This window comes from Eretmochelys imbricata, chromosome 1 (assembly GCF_965152235.1).
Source record: "Eretmochelys imbricata isolate rEreImb1 chromosome 1, rEreImb1.hap1, whole genome shotgun sequence".
In the NCBI taxonomy this organism is placed as follows: Eukaryota; Metazoa; Chordata; order Testudines; family Cheloniidae; genus Eretmochelys; species Eretmochelys imbricata.
This window is the reverse complement of record NC_135572.1, coordinates 44,595,166-44,623,109: the sequence shown is the minus strand read 5'-3', so window position 1 is coordinate 44,623,109 and position 27,944 is coordinate 44,595,166. Positions and strand designations below refer to the sequence as shown.

Genomic DNA, 27,944 nt, shown 5'->3' with positions numbered 1-27,944 from the left:
CCTGGGTGCTGATCCTGCTGCCAGAGAAGTGATTGGGCATTGTGCCATTGACTTTAATGGGAGTAGCATTGGGCCCCTAGCAACACAGCTCTAACTTGGCACTAATGAGACAGTCCTGCCAAGAAATAATGAGGACTACAGAGACCAGCCTTTCACTGTAGTCCTTTTGTGTTGTGGTATTTCACATATAGGATCATGTAACATATAGGTTCATGATTTTTTTCTTGTAAAACAAACTCTATGGAGTTTGTAAAGAGCTTTGTTCACTCCAGCTAAATTGTGGGCTATCTAAAACCCCTTTTTATGATATATTCCTTTATTGGGGTTAAGGATGGGAAGATTTTTGGTTGGGTGCCAGCATGAGAAATCTCTCCCTGCAAGAGCTTTCTAGTCTAAAACAACTCCTCTGTCATTTTAGGAGAATGTCTTTTTGCTGATAGGTTTCAGAGTAGCAGCCGTGTTAGTCTGTATTCGCAAAAAGAAAAGGAGTACTTGTGGCACCTTAGAGACTAACCAATTTATTTGAGCATAAGCTTTCGTGAGCTACAGCTCACAAGCTTATGCTGCAATAAATTGGTTAGTCTCTAAGATGCCACAAGTACTCCTTTTTTTTGCTGATAGTAGCCCTTGTTTCCATTTTACTGGGAGTTTCCAGTTCACTACCAGAGAGCAAGTCATTATACCATGACCTAGGTTTTGGAGGGTGGGAACAGTACAAAGCGAGAATGAAAATGAAGTCAGGGCAAGCTGGTCCGTGGGCTCTGACAGGGATACAGAAAACCTCAGAAGAAAAAAAAGATGTTAATTCAGTACTCGAGATCCCTACATAATAGGATAATATACTTACTATTGCTTGAGGATTTGCTGCTATACTTCAGATAGACTTGGATGCTACAAGTTTTCTACTTTAGCAAATTATACCTCTTGCTTTCAAAACGGTTCTTAAATACACCAATCAACCCTAGTGGAAAGTAATCCCTAATACGTAGCAGAACAGAAGGTGACTCTTTATTTGAAAAACTTTAACTTTACAGATGAGAATTGAATCTACTTATGATCCTAACCGTGTGTCTTTATTGTGCATTGTCTTGAACAGACGGGATTACCTAGGTTATCTAGCTAGTCTTCGTGGCAAATCAGATTTGTTTGCTATTGCTTGCTTCCTAGTATTTGTCCCATGTAGTTTTAACTGTGCAATGCATTTGAGCTTCCACCACTTTCAAGATTAGTCCACAGGCTGATAGATCTCACTGTCAGGGAAGGTTTTTCACCCTGATGTTCAGTCATTTTTTACTTCCTGTAAAATGTTTGTTTTTTCCCTCTTACAGGTAGAGCAGGTGAAATTAATAGACCGTTTCAGCACCAGCAACAAATCATTAACGGGAACTCTGTACCTTACAGCAACTCATCTGTTATTTATAGACTCTAGCCAGAAGGAGACTTGGGTAAGGATATCAAATGCATTACCTTGTAGCCTGAAAATATGCAGCTTCTCCAAATGTGTTTTCTTTTCCTTTTTTTTCTTGTGCATATGTAATTAAAGATAAATAATTAATTGGATATAGTTTCTCTCATATTTTCCCCTACTTCATGATGCACACAAACAATAAGGAATAGATCCACAATCCGTACTCTTACTGTGCACCAGTGACCAGGCTTAAGTGCTGCATCTTGTCATTATGGCTAATGTCAAACACGGGTGTCTAAAATAAATCCATATTATTTAAGCACTTAAAAATAGCTGCCTGATTTTCAAAGGTGGGAGCTGTGGGTGCTTGGTATCTCTAAAAATCAAGTAATTATGCACCTAATTTCCATTTCTTGTCTATTCAAAGATGGTCATGCCAAATTAGTTCTCCATTTGTGTGTGTGTGGTGACTTTGTTTAGATCTCTACCTCTTTGACTTTCTGTGCTATCAGATGAGAGGAGATTGTTTAGTGATCTAAGCATCAGGTTTAACATATCTAGATTTCCTTGAACTCCAGGTTCAAATCCTTGTAGCCTTAAATGAGACAACAAAACCCAAGGGTCTCAGTTCTGCATGAACACTAAAGATCTTGTAGGTTTTTCAAAAAGGTATGAGCATCTCAGCTATGACTGTAGTCCTGTATCCTGGTTACCTGCTTGGCTAGCTGCTGCCCGTGCTCTCAGAGGAATCTGTGCTTCAGTGTTTCTGTGGATACAGTATATAGTTTTGAAGAAGCTTTGGAATCCTTCACAACGAAAGGTGCTGTATATGTGTGTTTAAAAAAAAAAAAAAAAAAGTTCAAAAGCACTGATTGTTCCCATTGTGCTTTACTTCATTTTAACATCCTTGAAGTCAGTCCAGTTCTATCCACAGTACAACTTCTATTGAACTAAATTTATAGAAAGAGTATATATAAGAGCGTCTTTAATCATTGTTAGTATAGTAGAACCCCATTTATCTGAGCCCACATTATCCGGCTCTCCATGTTAACCAAACCGAACTCCCTGGTGGCAGGGCTCAGCTCCCACTATCAGCCCTGGGCCCTGCTGCCAGGGGTTGAAGCTCTTTGCCCGTTCTCTGGATTATCTGGATTTTTTATTCTGATTTGGCCCCGGTCCCAATTAGATCGGATAAACTGGGTTCCACTGTATAAAATTCTGTTATTGAAATCTAGTCCCATCCTCTCAAATACATGTCTTGCAAAATGCTTTCTTAAACTCCTGTCTAATTTTATTTGAGTCTTAAGAGGAGAAAACAACTGTGGTAGTAAGAGGACTGAATAGTATGCTCCCTTCAGTGTCTCAGATGAAGCAGAGTGCATCTGTGGCTTTCCTGCCTAGGGGCACAGCTGTTAAATCACACATGCATTTTTCCATATTTGATCTGTTGTGTTTACATGTCTGTATAAAATAATTTTGTAAAATTCCTATATTAACCTTTTCTTCCCTCAAAGGACATGTATTATGGTTGAGGTGGTGGTTTGGTGGGGGAGAAGTTGTATGGAACTGACTTTGGAGTTTAACATCTAGATCATCCAGATGAGTAGCTGTAGAATAATTCATAGTAGATCTTTCTCATCTCTCTCTTTTCATCCTGTTCCCCAGGAACAGATTATGCTGCCTCCTAGCTCACACTTGTGTGGGTACAGAGAGGCCGATTCTAGGAATAGATGTCAGAAGTAAAGAGCAGTAACATAAACTACAGTTATAGGCATAAATGTAAGGTAACCTTCACATTCTTCAATAGAAAGTCCATCTTCTGCATATTAAGTAGTGGTCCAACTCCTTAAAACTAAAGTTTGAGGAAATCCCTTCCTGCAAAAGATTCCATGTTTTCCTCCTGACCTGTGGTGAAATGCTATATTTTTTTCACAAAAACGGGTTTCAAGAAAAATTCTGTTTCTGGAGAACCAAAACTTTTTAGCCTTCACAGCTGCTGGCCTGGAATAATCTGGCAGAAAATGAAACTGACAGCAGGCCTGAAAGGCTCTTGTCAAAGAGCAGGGTGCTCAGCCTTTGTGTCTCTCCCTCAGTACCATCAGCTCTGGTGTTGGAGAGGCCGAAACAGGAATCCCTGTTGAGGTTACAGGGACAAACCATCCCAATGAGTCGAAAGAATAGTAAATATGGCAGGCGACCAGCTTGGCTTAATGGTGAAATCCTAGCGGATCTTAAACATAAAAAAGAAGCTTACAAGAAGTGGAAGGTTGGACATATGACCAGGGAAGAGTATAAAAATATTGCTCGGGCATGTAGGAATGAAATCAGGAGGGCCAAATCGCACCTGGAGCTGCAGCTAGCGAGAGATGTCAAGAGTAACAAGAAGGGTTTTTTCAGGTATGTTGGCAACAAGAAGAAAGCCAAGGAAGGTGTGGGCCCCTTACTGAATGAGGGAGGCAACCTAGTGACAGAGGATGTGGAAAAAGCTAATGTACTCAATGCTTTTTTTGCCTCTGTTTTCACTAATAAGGTCAGCTCCCAGACTGCTGCGCTGGGCATCACAAAATGGGGAAGAGATGGCCAGCTCTCTGTGGAGATAGAGGTGGTTAGGGACTATTTAGAAAAGCTGGACGTGCACAAGTCCATGGGGCCGGACGAGTTGCATCCGAGAGTGCTGAAGGAATTGGCAGCTGTGATTGCAGAGCCATTGGCCATTATCTTTGAAAACTCGTGGCGAACCGGGGAAGTCCCGGATGACTGGAAAAAGGCTAATGTAGTGCCAATCTTTAAAAAAGGGAAGAAGGAGGATCCTGGAAACTACAGGCCAGTCAGCCTCACCTCAGTCCCTGGAAAAATCATGGAGCAGGTCCTCAAAGAATCAATCTTGAAGTACTTGCATGAGAGGAAAGTGATCAGGAACAGCCAGCATGGATTCACCAAGGGAAGGTCATGCCTGACTAATCTAATCGCCTTTTATGATGAGATTACTGGTTCTGTGGATGAAGGGAAAGCAGTGGATATATTGTTTCCTGACTTTAGCAAAGCTTTTGACACGGTCTCCCACAGTATTCTTGTCAGCAAGTTAAGGAAGTATGGGCTGGATGAATGCACTATAAGGTGGGTAGAAAGCTGGCTAGATTGTCGGGCTCAACGGGTAGTGATCAATGGCTCCATGTCTAGTTGGCAGCCGGTCTCAAGTGGAGTGCCCCAAGGGTCGGTCCTGGGGCCGCTTTTGTTCAATATCTTCATAAATAATCGGGAGGATGGTGTGGATTGCACTCTCAGCAAATTTGCGGATGATAAACTGGGAGGAGTGGTAGATACGCTGGAGGGGAGGGATAGGATACAGAAGGACCTAGACAAATTGGAGGATTGGGCCAAAAGAAATCTGATGAGGTTCAATAAGGATAAGTTCAGGGTCCTGCACTTAGGATGGAAGAATCCAATGCACCGTTACAGACTAGGGACCGAATGGCTAGGCAGCAGTTCTGCGGAAAAGGACCTAGGGGTGACAGTCGACGAGAAGCTGGATATGAGTCAGCAGTGTGCCCTTGTTGCCAAGAAGGCCAATGGCATTTTGGAATGTATAAGTAGGGGCATAGCGAGCAGATCGAGGGACGTGATCGTCCCCCTCTATTCGACATTGGTGAGGCCTCATCTGGAGTACTGTGTCCAGTTTTGGGCCCCACACTACAAGAAGGATGTGGATAAATTGGAGAGAGTCCAGCGAAGGGCAACAAAGATGATTAGGGGTCTAGAACACATGACTTATGAGGAGAGGCTGAGGGAACTGGGATTGTTTAGTCTGCAGAAGAGAAGAATGAGGGGGGATTTGATAGCTGCTTTCAACTACCTGAAAGGGGGTTCCAAAGAGGATGGCTCTAGACTGTTCTCAATGGTAGCAGATGACAGAACGAGGAGTAATGGTCTCAAGTTGCAGTGGGGGAGGTTTAGATTGGATATTAGGAAAAACTTTTTCACTAAGAGGGTGGTGAAACACTGGAATGCGTTACCTAGGGAGGTGGTAGAATCTCCTTCCTTAGAGGTTTTTAAGGTCAGGCTTGACAAAGCCCTGGCTGGGATGATTTAACTGGGAATTGGTCCTGCTTCGAGCAGGGGGTTGGACTAGATGACCTTCAGGGGTCCCTTCCAACCCTGATATTCTATGATTCTATGAAAGCTAGGGTGTTCAACCTGAGCAGCCCTCCTGTAAAATTGTGTCAATTTCACAGCCTACAGAAGGAAAGCAAAATTGACAAAAGCCTTCTAGACAGGGAGCTGAGGAACCCTCATTTTGATTTTCATGACAGAAAATTGATTGATTTTTTTTGTGTGTGTGGCAAAAATGAAATTTTCCTATGGAAAAATGTTTGATGCTTTGAACTTAAGAGCACTCCCAGACATGGAAAGCAACCAACTGCATATCTTCCCAACACCTAAATGGATACAGCTTTTCAGCCAACGGAGCTTTATAGAAAGTGCCTGCCTTTTTGAAGATTTACCTTTGCACTATGTGTGAAGAAAGAGATTCACTTGAAGTTTGTGACATACTGGTAATCCTTTGAAGTTTAGGGGAAGAGAAGGAGCATAATTTCAAATAAATGGTTAGGATAGGTTGACCACAATAGGTCAGGGATTTCTTTAACAAATTAAACCTATTGTATTAGGATTTTTGACTAGCTTGTTCAGTTACGTTTAACAATTACTTTGTCTCTTTTCAAGAGTATATTTTAAAGTGCTATTGATTAACATCTTACAGTAAGACTTGAATTATGAATTCTTGTGTGCCATAGATACTACATCATCATATTGCTGCAGTGGAGAAACTTGCCTTGACTACTTCAGGCTGCCCTCTTGTGATCCAGTGCAAGAACTTCAGGGTAGTTCACTTTATTGTTCCCAGAGAAAGGGATTGTCATGACATTTACAACTCGTTGCTGCAACTGTCAAAACCAGGTATGACTTTCAAGTGCACAAGACCTTGCAGTGTATGTTTGTGCCACCATTCTGCAAAACAACTCTGGGCTTTGTGCTATTTCTGTTATTAAATGTGAGGCTTCTATGAAGTCTCTGAAATTGAGCAGCATAAACACAGAAAGCCATTGATCTGTTGTGCATAGTTTTGGTAACTGTTATTCTGTAGTTTTGAGTGTGCTGACATACGGGTATGGGAGAAGGTGAGATCTTAAGTGATTGTGAAACTGCATTTATAAAAGTCACTGCTGGTTGTCACATCCCTCGGGGTATAACCTAGACTGTGGGACCACTGAGTCCCCTTAAACTTTTCAGACTGGGCTGTCTCTCACAATGTTAGGTCAGTGATAAGCAGCAAACCCGCCCAGGTGCTGTGATCGCTCAGCTGTCAACTTGTGGAGAGAGACACCCAGCTGAGTTGCATGAATGCTCTCTAAACCATTCATGGATTATACAGAGGGAGATTCCAACCAATTCCTCCAGCCCCCAAGCCTTGTACCCTAGAAATGTCTTCAGCCGTGTAAAACAGTACAGACTTTGGGGTGGGGCTGGGGATGAGGGATTTGGGGTGCAGGAGGGTGCTCTGGGCTGGGATCGAGGGGTTCAGAGGGCAGGAAGGGGGATCAGTGCTGGGGTGGCTCAGGGGTGCAGGCTCTGGGCGGTGTTTACCTCAAGCAGCTCCCGGAAGCAGCGGCATGTCCCCCTTCCAGTTCCTGCGTGGCCAGACGGCTCAGCGGACAGGGCAGTATGCAGGTGCCAGCCCTGCAGCTCCCATTGGCCACAGTTCCCGCCAATGGGAGCTGCACGCAGAACCCCTCGGCTGCCCCTAAACGTAGGAGCCCGAGGGCTGACATGCCGCTGTTTCCAGGAGCCGCAGCATGCGTGTGCATACTGGCCCCCAGACCCCCAACCCCGCTCCTTCACTACATAGTGAAGCTTTATGAAACTAGTAACAAACACTTTGAAAATGAATGCTGAAATTTTGAGAATAACACAGTAGTGATCCTTGTAGGTTTATAACTGGTTTTTGTCATCTTCATATCTGATCTGTCCAAAAAACTTCTTCTGTATTTTGTTGTTTACAACAGTTCTAAATATTAAATCTAACGTATAAACTGTATATCAGATCAATCGTTAGGAAAATTTTGTCTTGTTCCACTAGAAAATGTAAGATTTTTTTTTTTTGGCTTCTAAAGATTGCCACAGTTTTGGACCTGCATTCATTTCTGCCCTCATCTTTTAAAATTCTTCCCATTCTTTGAGCTCCTACTAAGCTTTCTACTGACTACCCTTTATCTCCAGGGGTCTCAATCTGCGGCCCACAAACCTCCCTAATGTGGCCTGCGGGGCTCCAGCAGTATTGTGGCCCTTGGCCCCACCTGCCACCCCCGGGCACTCCCCCCCATCCCCCCAGGCTATTTACATGGCCCAGGGCTCCGGCAACGCAGTGGAGCTGAGCGGTGTCTGCCTGCTCACTTCACATGTCTGCTGGCCCTTCCCTGTGGCCCAGGGCGGGGCTGTGTCTCCGCATGCTGTCCTTGCCCCAGTGCCCCTGTGGCCAATGGGAAGCTGCAGGGGTGGTGCCTGGGGTAGCAGCAGCGCACGGAGGCCCCCCCAGCCCACCCTACCTTAGAGCCCCAGGTAATCGCCACCCCCTCCCGAGTCTGCACCCCCCCACCCAAACTCCCTCCAGAGCCCAACCTCTCACCCCTTCTGCACCCCCACCCCCTGTCCCAGCCCAGAGCCTGCACCCAGCACCCAAACTCCCTCCCAGAGCCTGCACCCCTCCCCCAGACCGCCTCCCCCACCCCAGAGCCTTAGGCAGGTGGGGGGCGGAGTTCTGGGGGGCGGAGTTCTGGGTGGCATGACTGACATTATTGGCCCGCTGGAAGGATTTGAGGACTGGCACTGGCACTAAGGTAAATGGAGTTTGAAACCCCTGCTTTATTTCTGATCCGCTCCTAACTTTGTGCTACTCTAAATGTTGCCCCTTAAACCTTGAAGATGTCCCAGTTGACTTATGGCTAGGAACCTCCCTATTCTGTAGAAAATACTGAAACCTACGTTCCACCACACTTACCTGTGCTGATGTCCATTCATCGTTCTTTGTCAGTTAACTTGTGTGACTTCAGATTGTAAACTCTTTGGGGCGGAAGTTACATACCAAGTAAAATATTTCAAAAGCACCAAAGTGGCTTAGTGTAAGTGACCTAAGCATTTTTGAAAAGTTTACCCACCATGAATATTTATAAAATATCTTGCCCTGTCACAGAACTACAAAGATAATCATCAGACGATGAATTCAACTATTCCTGCCCTTTTTCTGACAATAATGACACTGGGATCTGATTCCATGCATAATATCTTGTTTTCTTGTTTCCTTTAGCAAGCTACGATGAATTGTATGCCTTCTCTTACAATCCAAAACAAAATGAGTCTAAGCGGCTGCAAGGCTGGCAACTCATTGACCTTGCAGAAGAATACAAGCGGATGGGAGTGCCAAACTCTAACTGGCAGTTGTCCGATGCTAATCGTGATTATGAGGTAAAGGATACTAGAGAATCTGTTGCAGTGGAGGAAACGTGTTTATTTTTATGCCTATTTGATTTTATAACCTCAGATTCCACGCCAACACACTATCTGCAATGCCTTGCAAACCACATACCCTTTGAGTCATGAGTTTGCTGCATAAAGTGAAAGGATGCGGAAGATGGGAGAGCCTACTTATGACTCTCTCCCTCCCCGTTCGGTTTTTTGACGTTCCGATAGTCTTTGGATAGCATGGTTTCTTTCTCGTTTTCCCTCAACGACAGTCCTATTTTGAGGGTAAGCCATGGAAATCCTGTTGTTCAGTGAGGGAGAAGCCTACCCTTGCATAAGTGAAGTTGGGGATAGGTGCAAGGGGTGTGACCTTTCTATACTACTACTGTGGAATTATTCTCTGTGGTCTCATTTTGATAGACTGTACACTGGTGTCTCAGTCCCCTTCCACAGTGTATGATTTTGATTTCATCATTGTTTCATACCCTTTAATCCATGTATCACTTCTGGTGTGTGTACATTAGGAAGGATTATCGGCATATTTCTGTATGACAGGTGCAAGTGTATTTCCTCTGTGTCATCTAGCCCTGCTATAACCACCTTCTTATCCACAAAGCTGTCATGATTCATGCAAGGACAGCAGTCCACTGTAAGAAATCTTGCACCAGATTTGATGTAGTCTGTAAATGAAACACTTACATTGTACATTTATTTCGTCCTGCAGATTTGTGAATCCTATCCCAGAGAACTTTATGTTCCCAGAACTGCAAGCAAGCCCGTAATCGTTGGTAGCTCCAAATTTAGAAGCAAAGGAAGATTCCCAGTGTTATCATATTATCACAGAGATAAAGAGGTACAGTCTGATTTCCTTTCAGCACAAGTAGGCTAAAACTATTTCTCAACAGATGCCATTGGTCCAGGAAAGATAGGGAGGTAAGTATAATAACCCAGGTTAATAAAACAATCCTAGTTCCTTAATCTCTGACACTGCTGATGGCTAATGAGATGCTTAGGTCATGCTTAGCCAACTGTAAAATTCTTCACTAGTCATTTGAATCTCTTAAAAGTTCCAAAAATAGGGCCTTTAAGATTAGCTGATGATCAGATCCTCTGTGTTTTTTGTACTTTTTGGAAAGTCAAGAATAAAATCTTTTTGTTCCAAAATGCTGTGAACCATGGAAATATTTTGTTAAAGAGGGAGGAAGGGCAGGAAGAGAGAAAATCAAGTCCTGTGGAACTCCATAGAGGAGCGTTGTTTGTATGGAGCAGCAGCAGTCAATCTCAATCCTGATGTATATCCGAGGGAATAGCAGTTATGTCAACTGCTCCCGTGAGTTCAGCAGTTTCTGAAGGGCCAGTATTGTAAAGCTACACACAGGCAACTGCCAGTTGTATCCACAGAGTGGATGTATTTGTGGGTGTTACCTGTTATGGAATATGTGATACACCCCTCAAAAAACAGTGCTGTCAAAGAGAGAACTACAGTTTTTATATTGGCCAGGCTGGAGATTGAGTGATCTGTAGAAGAGAACAAAATGATTGTGGATTCATCTTGTATTTAGGGAGAGAATAATTCAATAGAAAACATCCTGAGAGTGTACACACGAGACAGGCATTTATTTTAAGAAAAATGGGGGTGTGTGTTAAACTTAATTTTTTTCAAGAAGTAAACAGATGTCTAAGATCTTTGGGCTTACTTCCAAAATTTGGTAAACCTTTACACTATCAAAGTGCCATGTGATCTTCGAAGTCCATGAACAGCAGTCAGGGACTTAAATTTAAGGTCTACTATAAAAGTGTACTTTGATGTAAAAAGTTAGAGCATCTTTGCTTTAGTTCTTCAGCTTATCTTTCACTTCATAGGCTGCCAAATAAAAGAATTTACTCTGTTTCAGCTCTATAGAATACACATCTGAAGCATTCTTTTAGAGGTGTTACTTAATATGCTGTTGCGATCCGATTCTTTGTTTTTTGTACTAGGCTGCCGTTTGCAGATGCAGTCAACCTCTCTCAGGTTTCAGTGCCAGGTGTCTGGAGGATGAAAATATGCTGCATGCAATCAGTATAGCCAACCCCGCTCGTCACTGCATGTATGTCATGGACACTCGACCTAAGGTATGTACCTTTGTCAGGGTTGCAGCTTAGGGTTCATCTTAAATACCTTTTACTTGATCACTTTATACATACGGAAGTGCCGTTGGGGGCACTATATGGCTCAGGTGTTGGGTGTATGCTGTATCATGCTATTTAATCTCTACAGCATCGGTTCTCAGTCAGGGTTCTGAGGCCCCTAGAGGATCTGCAAGCAGGTTTCAGGGGGGCCGCCAAAATAAACCAGAGGGTAGAGCCGGCATTAGAGTTGCTGACGCCCAGGGCAGAAAGCCCAAGCCCTGCTATGCGGGGCTGAAGCCAAAGCCTGAGCATTTTAGCTTTGCGGGGCCCCCTGTGGCGTGCCTGGGCAATTGCCCTGCTTGCTACCCCCTAATGCCGACACTGGCTTTTAATCTACGGGATATGCAGAAAAACAGTTGTGGCACAGGTGGGCCATGGAGTTTTTATAGCAGATTGGGAGGGCCTCAGAAAGAGAGAGATTGAGAACCCCTGCTCTAGATCATTGATTCAGAATTGTCCCAGTCAATGACCAAAAGTATTACTGTTTCATATGATGATCATGATCTATGTGAGATGAGTTTGGTAACTCTTCTTATTCAGGCAGCTAACCAAAACGAAACACACATTTCACCTAGGAATTTGGGTGAAGATTTTTAAAAATGGGTGCCTATAGTGCAAGACTCCATATTCAAGCAATAAATGTTGTTGTTTTAAAAGGTGCTGAGCACTCATAGCTCCCATTGAAGTCAATGAGAGCTGTTGAGTGTTCAGCACTTGTGAAAATTAGGCTACTTATTTAGCTGCCTAAACATAGATTTAGGAGTCAAATTTGGGCACCCATTTTTTTAGACCCTGAGTTTTAAAACTTCTTTTAACTATCTAACTGGGATGAAATGTGTGACATTGATCTGAACTTTATAATAGCATTGGATGTGGAGCTGGAGGGCTGTTTTTAAAAACCCAAACAAACCAAGCGCACACCGGTAGAATTATAGTGAGTATGCCTTAATGGAGCATGGAGAAATTAAGAGACAGAAATTGTAAAACCTAGAGAGAGCATCTGCAGGACAGTGTTCAAGCCCTAGAGTTTGTTTAGATACCACATTTCAGTAAGCAATTTCACATTAGTACATCTTTACTACTTTGGTCACTAATCAGATTAAGGGGTGGGCATATCACGTGGTGATTATTTCCTAAACTCTGCTTATAAGCAAACTCCACCCATATCTGTTATCAAAACGAGACGTTGCTTAAAGTAGACTGTAGGTCGCCTCTCTTTTTTATGTATTTTGGTTAACAATAAAATAGTTAATCATATCTGATCAGCTCTTAAAGTTCAGCATTAGGACTACACTGAGGAGAGTGGTGCAGCTGATACTTACTGGAGCCATTGTTGCAGACTTTGGCAGATGCATTTGTTGGTTCCACTCGGAAGTTCTTATTTTTAAATTTGTGTGATCATAAGGACTAGAAGATTCAACTTTAATTGTAAAACATTAGATTCTGTAGCACAAGAGGGAAGCCTCCAAAAAAAGTGCTCACTTGTTGAGTGAAATGGAGCCAGCCCAGTTGGATTTGTTTTTGTACCTCATAATTTTGTAGATATCATATTACACTGATCTTTTTTCCCCTTCAAATTACACACCTCAGGTATCCTAACACTTCATAGTACTAACTTTTTTTCTTTTAGGCTAATTACGATGTGGCATCTTTCAAATAAGCAATTATGATTTGGGGAAAGGAGAATTAGGATATAGTATTCAGATTTGTCAGCTCTCAACATGATCTGATTGTTTTTACTTTTCATAGTCTTCTATGTATCATATCCCCCCCCCACATGTTGTGTCATTCTCATGTCAGAGTAATCCTTTCAGATTAGTCTGCCACAAATCTGATATCCAGAAGGATGTTTGGTATATGTGTGCTAGTTTTGTTTTTTAACCGAGTGTCCTGATGAAGATGCTTGGTTACTTCATCTATATTTTGATTGTACAATTTAGTTTTTAACTCCTGGTTTTAAATATTTGCGTTTTCTTCCACTAAGCTTAATGCAATGGCAAACAGAGCAGCAGGTAAAGGCTATGAAAATGAAGACAACTATGCTAACATTAGATTCCAGTTTGTTGGAATTGAAAACATTCACGTAATGAGATCCAGCCTGCAGAAACTTTTAGAAGGTATGTTTTTTGTTCTGTCGGGTAACAGAGTATGATTAAAAATAGGATAAGTGACCATCTCATGTCATTGGTCTGTTAATGTTAGTCTATGCAAAACACCAAGGAACTTCCAAACTTTGTTACCGACAGCAGTGAATGTAATGTCTGTTATGAACTTCTGCGGGGTAGGTGCCAGTTTTAATCACAATTCCTTGGCAATGAGTTCTTATGAATTCTCATTTGTCTTAAACTATTTTCCTTAACATGTAATGTGTCTTGGGTGGAAGTGGGAAAATTCTGTTAGCATGTCAGATGGTTTACGGGAGAAAACCATTGGGGTTTATAACATGCATGTATTACCCCTGATTTTTCAATAGGACATAAATGTTGCAATTCTTGACTGTACTCACAAATAAAATACTCTGACATCTGAGTGCTATAAAATGTACTTACACTTACTTTCACACTCAGAAATCAGAGACCAGTTCTAAAAGGATTGATTTTGCACTAACTGTGCTACATCTTCACTCGCTCTCTGCTAAAAATTCTCTTAACTCACATGGTCATGTGATCTTGTGGTAGCCATGTGGGTAACTGTTTCATCTTTTTTGATGGCCAGACCTCTCAATCAGCTAGTGTCAACAGTGCAGAACTATTTTGATTTACATGACCTGGTTCAAGCCAGATTGGTTGGTTGGCAGTCAGAGTAATGTGTGTGATTCAAAGTGAATTACAGGCAAAAAGTTATTACCGTCTTATGATTACTTGATGTCCTAAGTCCTGTTTCTTGCGGACTGACAATTGTCCACATCACAAAAAAAAACAATAGCCCTTCACGTTCAATAGCAATGAAGCACCCATTTGATACTCTTGGAAGACAGGAGAGAAATTAGAACGATTTGAGGGTGAACTACCCTCTCCTATTAATAAAAAGAAAAGGAGTACTTGTGGCACCTTAGAGACTAACCAATTTTAGTCTCTAAGGTGCCACAAGTACTCCTTTTCTTTTTGCGAATACAGACTAACACGGCTGTTACTCTCTCCTATTAATGATTTCCCCTTAATTTCCCTCCCCCGCTGCCACCAGTATCACATCTGAGGTACATTAGTGAGGCAATATGGAGGAGCTTACAATGAGGAAGCGGCAGTGCATCTGTTCTGCAGATACACAAAGGGTTTCACTGTCCAAGGTCGTCAGTTCGTTGCACTATACAAGCACTACATCTACTTTATTATTTAAATAAAGTGATTTACTGGAGTAATCATTTATAACTGTTCAAAACCGTAAACATTGTCTGGTTATGTGATTTATTCCCTGGGTAAATATTTTTGATAGGCTGTTGGGATTGTGGCGTGTTTATCTTGTGCTGTCCTTCCTCTGTTAGGTTAGGTAGCTCTTCCTATTGGGAGCCACTAATCCTATTTCCTTGAATGTTGTCATTACATTTTGACCACACTGGTGACTTAGTATCTCTTCACTTCTGTAACTCATGATCAGATAACTGCAAGATCTATTTTAGATGAAAAATTATATTTATTACTCTCGTTTGCATTTCTGAAACATTCGGAATCTTAGACTTTTACCAAAAGAGGAGAATAATTCAAATAGATTTTTAAACTCTGGGGATTATCAGCCTATCCTGTAATTATTTTATTTTTCTCCACCTAGAGAGCTACAGCTCCATAGAAAGTTTTAATGGCTTTTTTCTTTCTATTTCAGTTAGTGGTACAAAAGCTTTGTCTGTCAACAGTTTCTTGTCTGGTTTGGAGAACTCTGGCTGGCTGCGTCATATCAAAGCTGTATTGGATGCTGCTATCATCTTAGCCAAAGTAATTCATATGCTCCTTCTTTCTCTGGGGGAGGGATGGTGATTGAAAAGTATGGTTCTGCCTGTCACCATTCTATCAGGTATAAACTGGGGATGGCTGCTGCTGCTATAGTCTCAGTGGTTGATGTTTTGCTTCATTATTAATCTTAATTATGTTAGAAATAACTACACACCAAGTACATCATCGTGCAAACAGAACATGTTTCTGTACATTTCGAGAGAACAGATGTGCCTCCGAATATTTTAGGTTTCTTTGAAGGCTGCCCACCTACCAGTGTGAAGAAAGGATGTTAGGTTACCCAAGTTTTATGCTAGGTAGCCATAGTTTAGAAATCACCTGACCTGCAAATATATGAATATGGGGATGCAGGAAGCTAAATGTTCTGAGTGTTCCACGTAGTAGGGGTGAGCAGGGGACCAGTCCCACAACTCTAACTTTACTTCTTTCTTTCCTTTTAGTTCAAGTCTTTTCAGAGTCAAATCAGCCAGTTCCTATTCAGAGTCCCCCCCAACATACTCTGATAAACAGCTATCAAAGAACTGTACTGGCGCTGACCTATAGGGATAGGGTAAGCAACTTTTTTTATTACATGGTGTGGTTTGCAGCTTTAAACCAGCTACTTTTGTTATATCTCTTGAGATATAAAATCTCTGCAAATCCACGTCATATAATAATTAAAACCCTGACTCATTTATAGGCTGCTACAAGTGATGTTCTGTGATACCTTTGTCACAGAACAACATGTTAGTGTGACACTGGAATAGATAGCTGATTGATTGTGACTTTGGGGGACCTGAATTAGTGGGCAGGGAAAGGGTAGGTTGAAGTGGTTGTATGCTCAGTGCCCTTGTTCATTAGAACAAATCTATGTGTACGCTACTCTCTTTAACATCTAAATATTTGCAGGTCACATTTTAAGAGGGATATCAACTTCTAAGTAGGGATGTCAGTGTGCTGGGGCTCTTAATGTACCTGGTGCTTTTCTGAGGTGTTTACGCCTTGCAGTCTTTGTCACCTAGAGGCATTCTTTACTGTATGCTGTTTTTTATTTATTATCTGCTGAATCTAACATGCACGACTTCATCTATGGATGAATTCACGAAGTGTGTACTTTTTTTGGCATGTTGGAAACCTATATTTATGCTGTGGGATGCTGCTGATAGAGCTCTGTGGAAAGACATGTCTCAGTGCATGTGAATCTGGCACAATCACACATACATGAGGCTCATAAAAAGTAGAAAATACTTTTTTGTATTTTTTGTGAAGCACTAATTCTTGTCTCAGAACTTTCTACTAGCTGACATAGTACTTGAGGCTTGGGGCTATTTAGAGGTTAGAATGCTGGCACCTCTCTTAAACGTGACCTGCAAATGATTAGATGAATGAGGCATAAATTCCTATTTGACTGAGGGCTAGATTACACTAGAAGTACTACACTGGTGCAGCTGTAGTGCCTTTGGTGAAGACACTCTGTGCCAATGGGAGAGAGCTCTCCCGTTGGCCTAATAAAACCACCTCCGCGAGATGTGGTAGTTATGGCACCAGGAGAAGGTTTCCCATTGACGTAACACTGTCCACGCTGGCAGTTATGTGGGTGTAACTTACATCACTCAGGGGGGTGGCTTATTCATACCTCTGAGCAACATAACTTGTAATGTAGACAAGCCCTGAGTCCAAGCTAGTTGCTCCACATGCCTCCGTATTCTTGAGGGGTGGAGTAGACAGAGGATTTAAAAAAAAAAAAAAAGCTGAGTAGTCCTTATTTGCTTTCGATTTCTGGGATGTGTAGTCAGGCTTTTTCCTAGCAGTCCATTGAAACTGTAGATGCTTCTGGGTACTTTAACTTCTTGGAAGCGGTGGAAGGTGGAAAATAAAATGAGAAATCACGTTAATAGTTCTTGCCCCTTCAATGGACAAGCAGAAACTGGATCTTGTGATCTTTATGGGGAGCATTATAGCATTGCATAGGGGAGATCCCAGCTTTAACTGACTGCAGCATGTTTTCACACATACAATAATTTCAGTGTGTATTGCCAGATGAGCTTCAAGTGCTGCCGTTAAAAATGGGCTGTGATGTAGGTTTGGAATAAAATGAGGTTTTGAATTTACCTAGGAATTTACCTCTTTTTGGAACACACATTGCTAGGCTTTGTTTTCCACTTTACAGGCAATAGCAGTTGAAAATGCAACTGTGCTAGTTCATTGCTCTGATGGATGGGACAGGACTTCCCAAGTTTGTTCCCTTGGATCTCTCTTGTTGGATTCGTATTACAGAACCATCAAAGGCTTCATGGTAAGCATCTACTCATACAACTAGATGGTTTTTTATTCTCACACCCTAAATCTAAGCATCTTAAGCGTGCAGCGTAACAGCATAAACTGATGCCTTTTGTAACAAAACAAAAATGATTAGATTGATGCACAGAAATCTTTGTTCTTTTCCATATAGTTTAATGTATTTCTAAAAAAGAGATGTATACCCTTAATCAAAACAGTCCATGAACAGCAAAGTGTGTATTTAGACTAATTATGTATGGAACCTAATTTATAAACAGCAGTACTATAGAGCTCCTTAGACACCTGCAGGTAAGATAAATATCCCAGGATTGAGGTTATAGTCACCAGGATTCTAAAGCATTGCCTATGAAATGTTACAATTCTAAAGTGCTTAAACTATAGTAGTAATTTGCTAATCCACGCACCCTAAATCTCATGCTTTATAATCTGGACCAAAAATTGTTGGGATCTCTCAGCAAAGATTTTGTGGCAGATACTAGTATGTGATGACTCGGAACACTGTTCAGTTCTGGTCACTCTTTCCCAAAAAAGATGAAATAGAAAAGATTTAGAAAGAGAGTGACCCATGATTAGGTGCATGGAGAGACTACAGTATGAATGAGAAGATATGGACATCCTAGTTTAGAGAGGAGATGAATAAGAGGGGATAAAATAGGGATATTCAAAAAGAGTAGGAAAATCAGGCACTTCTGCTTACGTGTTCTCAATACAGGAGATACAGTGAATTTTAAAAGGCAACTTTTAAAATTAGTAGAACACGAGTGAATAACGTGGCACTCACAGCCACAAATATCATTGAGGCCAAGAGTTTAGTCAGATTCAAAAAAAGGATTAGCTATTTGTATGGCTAATGAGAACATCCGTAGTCAGTAAGGATGAAAAGGTGGGGGATATAAAACTACTGATAAATGCTTGGGGCCAGGGAGGAACTTCTGCTATGGGCATATTATTTCATAAAGCACAATTATAGGATTTAGTGATTTCCTCTCTCTTCTCTCCACCCCCCACCCCCCATTGAAGTACTTGGTATTGGCCACTCTCAGGCAGGATTCAGTCTGATCTGATCGGGCAGTCCCTATATTCCTAACGTTACCAAGATTTTATTATTACAAAATGTACTAAATTATATCTTACTATGATACTGTTATGTATTATAAATTAAACTACTGTTGACAAAGTACATATGGTAATGCATGCATCTTGCATTTTTGTTCACCTACTCACTAATTTGCAAACATCAGCTATTAACCGTCTGTCTGCCAGTCACTTATGTGAATTAATGGGGCTCTATTTTACTCTAAAAAGTGGAGTTGGTTTAACATAGCCACTATAATGATTATCAGGCAGACAGTTGAGTCGACTAACAATGAAACTTTTTAAAAAAATGGAAACCAAGTTTTCAGAATTGTTACAAATGTATTCATTCAGCTGTCCTTTGAGAGGGTCCTTGAAAGTGTTGAAGACTATGCCAAGAAACCAAAAGAAATGCAAAGTGGTGTAAAGTGCAGTAACACACAGTGAATAAATAAAATAAATAAAACAAATAAAAACAAAACCTATAGATAGTTGATCTGTCAGGATAAATGCACAGATCTAGAAGCTCATAATTTCTTTACATCTGATGCCTCTCTCTTCTAGGTTTTGATAGAGAAGGACTGGATCTCTTTTGGACACAAATTTTCTGACAGGTAAACAACATTTTTCAGCTAAAGTAGAATTTTACAGATTTGCCAGTTCGTGCAATGGTATCACACAGTCAACTGAGTTGTGCATATGCGACTAAACAGGGCTCAGTATTCTGCATCACTGTTTCATTGATACACATATATTTTTTTAATGGAACCTCTAATACTTAAATTCTGCTGCAGCATTGCAAGGATTTTGTGCCTCTGAGTAAGCCAGCTCTGCAACAAGCTGTGTGTTTTGTTACGTGGTGCTTACTCAAATGCCCATGGGATAATTTGTTTCCATATCGCAAATATAAACTTCAGGGCTACCAAGAATTGGATGACAATAGAGAAAACAGATAAAAGTTAGCAACTGAGGCTCTTATAGGTGTCCATCGCTGTGGTGTCTGATCCTCACTTTTGTTGCCCTAGAACTGTCAATCCTGTAGTCATTGGGCATCTAACTCATTGAGTTTGACGGCTTGGAGCTGCATATGTGTGTTTAGAGACTGCAGCACTGATTCATAACTTTTCTTCAGCCATTCAGAATATATGAAACTAAGTTGTGCTGTAGGCTCAGGAAGCTGATGAGTTTGTTGCAATGTATTTTTTTCTTGAAAAATATATTAATGAATTTGAAAATACCACTTAAATAATTGCTGTTAATTGTCAGATGTTCCGTTGATAAGCTCCATATACATTTAATAATTTATTATCAGGTCTGTAAATTCCCAATTCTTTTTGGTCTTTTTTTATTCTTGGTCTTTTGGAGCAAAGTCCTGCCAGCAATGGTAGTTCACCTAGGAAACCTCTGGTATGGCTACACTGCATATGGGAGTGAGCCTGTCCACTGACTTGTGCTAGCACACTAAATGTAGCTGCATAGATGGTGCTTTGATGTTGTGGCTTGGGCTGAAGCTCATGCTCTGAAGCCCCCCCACCTACCCCTAGGCTTCAGAGCCCAAGCCACAATGTCAAAGCACCATCTACATAGCTATTTTTAGCATACTAGCACGAGCCCCACTTGCAGAAGTTGCTGGACCTGGACTGGGATGCTCGCTCCTAGATGCAGTGCAGACATACCCTATCTGCTTTGACAAAGACAGTGGGGAGACTACCAATTATTTCAAGTTGGTAGATTCTGAATGTGTAACACTGAGGCCCATCACAATACCAGATATTAAAGAGCTACTTAACTAGCCTTCTGTTGTATATTATTCACTACAAATATAATTGTATGTCTATTATGTGATGCTGAAAACTCAGGATGAAGAGGAAGGATTATCTCAACATGGATTTAGAAGCCAAATTTGACACCATTTTTCCTCTAAAACCCGGCCAGTTTCTCTTGAGCTGCATAAGCTGAGCCCATTAATTAAATTAAAAATTGAAAACAAAATTGTCTCTTGTGGCTCTGCTATTCTAGCCAGATAGGTCCATGAAACATGGTGTTTTGTCCTGGAGTGCCCTTCCACATCATGACTTATCTGGGGTGGAGTTGCCCTACAGGTCATAAACATGTACCTTATTGAAATGAATGTATTTCCTTACTGTCCAGTCAAAATAAATGCAGAAGATTTTGTCAGTGGTTGGTTTTTTTTTGTTGGTTTTTTTTTGTTTGTTTTTTTTGTTTTTAAAAAGCTTGTTCACATTTAAAAACAATTTCTGGATTTGTCTGACGTCTTTGTGGAACTTTTTGTAGATGTGGTCAATTGGATGGTGACCCCAAGGAAATCTCTCCCGTGTTCACTCAGTTTTTAGAAGGTGTGTGGCATCTCACAGAGCAGTTTCCACAAGCCTTTGAATACAATGAAGCTTTTCTCCTTCAGATCCATGAACACGTCCATTCGTGCCAATTTGGAAACTTCCTTGGAAACTGCCAAAAAGAGCGAGAAGAACTAAAGTAAGCTGACTAATTGCAAATGTTCTTCATTTACTCCAGTAAACTAAGAACGTGTATAAATCTTCAGCTGGGACTCTCAATAAAAGCAACTAGACATGATCTATAATGGGGGGAAAAGTAGCTGAACTGCATAGGAAAGCACCAATGATTCTCACACGTCTGAGACCCTCTTTCCAATTTTGAAAGGAAAAACGCATGTACCCATATTTCATAAAGGGAAAAATGAAGGTATTTTCAGACTTCCCACCCCCAGCATTTTTTTCCAAAATGATTTAAGTTAATGAGGGGTAAAAACTTAAGTCAGAGCCCATTCTCCTTCTACTTCAGAATTATTCCTCCCTGAACATTTATAACTATATTGTCCAATGATCTGAAGTGCCCAAGTTTTTTTTCCCCCTTTCAGAGTCATTTCTTGCAACTATGCAAAGCATTGTTTCCTAAAGCACTATTTAGCTCTAAACCCAATAGTAAAATTAGTATTTTTGTTTATTCCTGGGATATGGCTAAAACTGAGGTATAGGTGTCATTGAGCTCAAGATGTATGACACAGGGACTGGAGAGAGGACCAAGGAGCCTTATATTAAGTCTTCTTTAAAAAGTGGGGAAGATTACATCCTGTAATGATATATCTTGTTACTATAAGTCTCATAGAGAATGTGGTGGTGGCTACAATAATCAGTCTCAGATTTATTACCTATATTGTATACAATAAGTTAAATGTTCTTGAAGTAGTTGGTGACGTGAGAACTGTTTCAGAATTTCCATTATCCCAAGAATATTTGGTGCTTGGCTACCCGGGTGAAAGGGAGTTTTATAAATTCACAAGATGGATGGATAGAAGAACTGGATAGTCTGTCTCATTCTAAATTCATGACTGCATTTCTGGCAATTGTGGAGGTGAAAAGCAACAATCTAGTTGGGATTTATTGTTTTGACTGAAGTGAACTGTAAGACTGAGACTAGTATTACTACTTTTCACCCACAGTTACTGTCTTGACCTTGGCAAAAAGAAAAGGAGTACTTGTGGCACCTTAGAGACTAACCAATTTATTTGAGCATGAGCTTTCAATGCATCGATGCATCCGATGAAGTGAGCTGTAGCTCACGAAAGCTCATGCTCAAATAAATTGGTTAGTCTCTAAGGTGCCACAAGTACTCCTTTTCTTTTTGCGAATACAGACTAACACAGCTGTTACTCTGAAACCTGTCTTGACCTTATTTCTGCTTACCTTAAGATTGAAAGAGAAAACTTATTCCTTATGGCCATTCCTTCTGGATGAACAAAAGAAGTATCTTAATCCTCTATACAATCGAGATTTTTCTCAGAAACTTGTCCTCTTGGAGCCTAACACAGTGTCCTTCAATTTTAAGTAAGTTTCATTAGGTACATTATATTTGCTTCACTTCTGTTGTTAGACCGGCTTGTTAAAACAGTTTTGTGTTTGGTACACACAGGTTTTGGAGAAATATGTACCATCAGTTTGACCGAAGTATGCACCCTAGGCAATCTGTATTTAATCTCATCATGACCATGAGTGAACAAAATAAACAACTGGAGAAAGACTTTAAAGAACTGGAAGCTGTGAGTATTGTAAATAAGAAATAAATTTACTCTGAGCTCTAACCTGAAGGACAAATTCATTTTCATAATGCTACAACAATGAAACTGATAACAGCCTTATATGACGCAGCACTTATTATGTGTAGCTTTTTTAAAGTAAAGTTTAGTTTGCATTGGTTTTAGTGTGTGTGTGTGTGTGGGGGGGGGGGGGCTGCATTGGGTAGTCATACAAGATTACATAGGCTCCAAACATTTTGCTCTTAAACTGAAATGATTCTATCCTCCTGTTGTACTGTGTATTGTCCTTTGGTAGCAGGAAAAGCCTCACACCAGAAGAGCAGTTCATTTAATACTGGTTAAATTCTCTCCCTGATAGATATGTACTGTATGACTAATCACACATCCTTACAATTGTGCATCCTTTCTCTATAATCTCAACCAAGGAGAACAGAAATCTTTTAGTTACCTAAGCCATTGTTAATATGACACAGGTGCTTTTCCTCCCTCCTCTCTCCACCATTCTCTCCTGATCTTCCAACTGGGTAATCTAACTCATGCTCAACCCCTGCCTTTTGTTGGTCCTTTTCTTCTTTAGTTCCACCATATCTACCATTACAGTAACCTGAAGATTGGGGAGTTGGGGTGCGGGGAAAGATGTCTCTTCAAAATATGGCCAGGATTTGTAAGGACTAGAATAGATCCAACTGGAGATGGGTCAGCCTACCACAGGCCACAACATGCCCATAGCGTGACCACCACAAGGTCGCTGTTTGTGCAGCCCTTTAAATTGTTATCTGGCCAGTCTATTGTAGCTAAGTATTGTCACTTATTCTAGCAAAAACTTGTGAAGCAGGGTTTAGGGTTGATTGATTAAGTATATTTTACTAAACTCTTTCATAGTGATCAATTAAGATGCTGAAAACTTGAAATTAAAATGTCATTAACCATCCAAAGTTCTCAAATGAACAAATCAGTGTTGCTATTTGTAGCAAAAATCTTGGAATGCCAAATTGAAGTTTCTCTCCTCCTATGTATGATACTTCGGGAAGCAAAGTTTTTTAACATAAGGATTCTGTTAGGCTAATCCTGTCATAATGTCACAGATCCAGATTAAGTAATCTGAAACCTCCTTTTTAAAGCCTGTAAATTAATGTTTTAGAATATCAAGATTTTAGATTATCTCAAATATTTTCTCTCCTAACATCTTGATTGTTTTTTTTAGTAATTATCTACAGTTGCATGGAAATTCACAACTGAATCTTGACCCATTTTAATTTATTATACTCTGCTTTGAAAGGGAATGTTTTGGCTTTCTTATGTGGCCAGATTCTTGGGTTGAATGTTGAGGAATGGTTGGTTTGTTTTAGTTTTTGTTATACATTAGGTACTTAACAGGATTTTTACACAATCGGTGTCTCTAGCTACTTTGAAAACTCCACTTTGCGTAGCTGGGAGTTGGTGTACTGTTATATGATATGATACGATATTGCTCAAAAGGCCAAACCAACCAGTCAGGACGTGGCTTTGGACAAGTGTGTTGAAAGTCGTCTAATTAGCTTGGCTTCTAATTTTTATTTTTATCCCAGGAAATGCTGGGTACTAGGAACAATAATTTTAATAGATCCTGTTATATTTCAGAAAATGAAACAAAGAAACCGGCAACCAGAAGAACTCCTCACTAAGGAACCATTGCAGTCTGTCTATCCTGTTTCACCAGCACTTAGAAATTCTCCGTGCTTTAAGAAGGAGACGCCTCTGTTACCTATGAATGACTCCATTCGAACTATAGAGGGCAGCAACACAGCAGACAATCGCTACAGTGAATACATGGAGGAGTTGTCAAAAGCCGAGCCTGCTGTTGTCAGCTTGGAGTATGGAGTGGCAAGGATGACCTGTTAGTGAAACATTGAACAGTGCTTCTTTTTTTCTAGACTGACTGAAATACAAGACAGATTATTGTGAGGATGGTCTGTTGCTGCATGACCAAAATCTGATTTGTATAATAGTGAGCTTTGTAGAATAGAACAGCATGCTAATTGTTAAGGAAAGTGTTTGCTGTTCTCTTGAGAAATAATTGAATTTAGCTGTATTTAAGGAAAAAACGTTGGGGCATTCAATGATCCTTAGTGACTTAACCAATTAAGGAGTGGTCTGTTTTGGATTTAACAAGTCACAGTTTGCTCTAGAGTGAGTAAAACAGTGACATTACCGTAAGATGTGTGCATGGCAGCCAAACACAAATGGTCTTTCAGAACTAATTGTAGCTGGGCAGGAAAAACTTGACAAACATTCTATTTTAGAAACAAGTTGTGTGTGTGTGTATATATAGTATACAGTTTAAATCTGTATACTCCTATTTAATTTTGTCTCTCACTGCTAACTTTTGGTGTTTTAAGTGCCATGAAAAAGTACAGTATATTTCAAACTATAAATAGCTGGCCTTAAATTTGTCAAATCAATTGCCTTCTTGTCCTTGACTATTGCTGCCTGTAACATGACTCTGTTTTTATTTGTATTTGCTTGAATTGTTCTTGCTCCTTAAAATGGGATCAGATTTAGGAAATGTAAAAAAGCCTAAATGGTTATGCTATCAGCAAATGAAGCTATAAGAATGTTTAATCTTATGCTGAATATTATAATTGTTTAAAATATAATAGATTGGCCAACTTTTGTCAACCTAGAGGATTATTGTATTGACAGAACAATTGAAACTGATTCATGTGTACAGTTTTTAAAATGTTGAATTGTGGCAAGATTTGTAACTTGGGCACCAGTGCAAAGGATTAAAAATTGAGAGGTTTTATTAAACTAGCACATTGCTAATAGCTGAACAATGGTCATGTTCTCTTCAGACTGTTTAGCTATTAGACCTGCCATGGAGTTTGCAACTGCATAAGATTCTCTGGGTTACAGTGGCAGAAGGGAAAGTTTTAGGAGCAGTATTTAGTGATTTGCATAGTTTTCAAACAAAATTGCTGACTTTTAACAGAATTCCAACATAGACTCATAGGACTGGAAGGGACCTCGAGAGGTCATCTAGTCCCCTTCATTCATGGCAGGACTAAGTATTATCATTCTAGACCATCCTCTCACGAGAAATCTAAGTACTTTTGTATTAGTCTTTCATTTCAATAAGTTTCAATTATTAGTGAGAGTCCCCTTTAATGAGACTAACTTTACAAGACGACACAATCCCTCTTATCCTAAATCTGCAGACAGTCTGTTTTGGATGATTGTGGGGGGACAGCCAAAACCCTGTGCTGTTGGCCCATGAGTAGGGAGCGCTGGAAAAAGAGCCAGGTTTACAAACCAGCTGGCTTTAAAGGGGTCATGGCATTTGGAGCACAGTCCCTTTGAAGCCACTTACTTTGGGAAGCCACTTAACAGCTTCATCTAGAAGAATACAAGCCTTGGGACATAACTGTACTTTAGTTAACAGGGAGGTTTGGTAAGAAGGAACGTACTGTGTTTCTCACAGAGGTAAAATAAAATGTGTCCCTAGATTGCCTTTCATGTTAACTTCCACTGAATTAAGAGGCTTTGTCTCAGTCTCTTGTCATTTGCAACGGTTTCTGAATTGTTTCTATTGCCCAGGTCAGGAGGGGAATTAGGTTTGAAAACAGTAGCAGAAGAAATGTGAGTGCCAGCTCTTAAGTAGAGGTATAAACATTACAAGCCAAGGTATTAACCTACTATACCACCTAGGGAGTTTAATGCCACTGGCTTTGCACTTCTGGGTTCAAATCCCTTTTGGCTATAAGTGAAAATGAGTTTAGTCTCATCCTAATTCCTAAAGTCTCTTTTATTAAAATTGCCAGCACACCCCACACACCTTGCCACAGTTGGCAGTCTCTCTCTGCCCCAAATGAGATCCAGGACTGTAATAACAAGGGCAGTGCAGGTCATGATCAAATTGCATTGGCAAAGCTATCTAGAAAAATATGACCGTTGTCTGCCTGCATCTAGCCAGAGTATAAATCAGCTGCCCATTTCACTCACCACATCACAAAATAGAACTTGGTGTGTAAATGAAGGTTTGTCAGAATCTTTTTATCGCACAAACACCTTCCTTATGTCCATCACTTTTCAGTAAAAGGAAAAAAAAAATCCTTCTATATAAACAGTAAGACTGCCGATTTTTTTCCCATTTCAGACATTGGTTGAGTTTGTTTGCTGCAAACCTGTAAGACACCAATGTGCAAAGGAAGGCTTTTGTGCCTTACTGGCCAGCCCCATTTGCTATGTCATCTTGGAGTTGTGGTTTCCCATTACAGATGATCTCTGGTATTAACCTTGTTTCTTATTACATTTGCAAAATGGAGACTTCGAAAATAGCCAGGGTACGTATATCACTTTGTACTGTTTTTACTATCAGCTTTTATGGTGGCGTGCCACATATGTTGCTTTTCATAGTTATTGCTGAGAGGTAACAGACTCTAAAGTTTGTAGTTTACTAATCTCTTCTGTTTTGCAAAATATTGTGGGATGATATTGTTTACTCAGGATCTTTAAATACATGTGTACTGTTATGGCTGTCATGGAGCAAACCTGTTTCCTTTTGGTGATGCTAAAATCATCCTGTTACCAATTCTTCTTGGCCTTTTGTTGTTGAAGGGGCGCCTTTTGGAACAGAAGGAATAAATATGTCCCACTGTATTTTAGATCTTGGGGTAGGCATCTTAAGTCAACCTTGAAATATAATTAAAAATTACATGCTCAAGCACAAAATCTGCTTGACTATTTTTGTGGTGAAGACTAATCTTTTACTTTCCTGTCCAAAACAAAAATTACTCTCCTCAAATGAGCAGATGAATAGAATTTTATTAGGCTGTTTTGAACAGAGGCTTCTTGCTCAGCCCAGATAGCCCTTTTGAAAACCTGCCAGCTCAGCCTCCACAGAGTCACTAGTTGAAGAAGCCCATGGAGGGAGGCAGCTGTCTCTCTTTCTTCTCTCACCATGTAAATTTATGCCAAAACCGCCCAAAGCACATGGGACCTGTGATGAAGTAAGCAGAACATGGCACAGTAAGCTCCAGCATAAACCTTGGCACCACTCCTGTGAGCTAGCCAGTTAGCCTGGTGGGGCCATGCAGTGTCCTTCAGGAAGGTTAGAGAAGGAATTAAGGGAACTGGTGGTATGAAGAGCTGTGCAGAAGTTTTCCAGGAGGAGCAGGGGAAAGGATTTTAATTCTACTATCTTACAGTATTCAAGAGGGTGGGCCTTTCTGTTGCTAGTAGAAATGCTGCTCCAACAGGAAATGCTCATAATATACTTCAGGATAGAGAGCCCTGGATCTATTCTTTTTTTGGTCTCTGGTCCTGTGGGTTGGTGCATAGACCAATTCAGCATGCACACTTTAACTTGTCCCAGGTACTGTAAGAGTGCTCTGGCAGGTCCTACTTCATCTGTCATGGAGCAACTGCAGCTGGAGTCTGTCAAGGCTGTGTTCCGATTTCGGAAGTTGCTAATAAGGATTTTAGATCTAAGAAGTGG

At 40.7% G+C, this 27,944-nt stretch overlaps 1 protein-coding gene across 1 annotated transcript in view; it reads left to right on the top strand.

Annotated features, from left to right (window-relative positions):
- MTMR6 (myotubularin related protein 6) overlaps positions 1–25,554 on the top strand; it is a 31,397-nt gene extending 5,843 nt beyond the window's left edge. Inside the window, exons 2-14 of the mRNA XM_077809465.1 lie at positions 1,329–1,445; positions 6,202–6,364; positions 8,769–8,926; positions 9,648–9,776; positions 10,904–11,038; positions 13,080–13,212; positions 14,912–15,021; positions 17,189–17,314; positions 18,958–19,007; positions 20,689–20,889; positions 22,125–22,259; positions 22,345–22,471; positions 24,089–25,554. Of these exons, the coding sequence (XP_077665591.1) occupies positions 1,329–1,445; positions 6,202–6,364; positions 8,769–8,926; positions 9,648–9,776; positions 10,904–11,038; positions 13,080–13,212; positions 14,912–15,021; positions 17,189–17,314; positions 18,958–19,007; positions 20,689–20,889; positions 22,125–22,259; positions 22,345–22,471; positions 24,089–24,349 (1,845 nt within the window). The 3' untranslated portion in view covers positions 24,350–25,554. The remainder of the gene's footprint in view (positions 1–1,328; positions 1,446–6,201; positions 6,365–8,768; positions 8,927–9,647; positions 9,777–10,903; positions 11,039–13,079; positions 13,213–14,911; positions 15,022–17,188; positions 17,315–18,957; positions 19,008–20,688; positions 20,890–22,124; positions 22,260–22,344; positions 22,472–24,088) is intronic.
- The last annotated feature ends 2,390 nt before the right edge of the window (positions 25,555–27,944 follow it).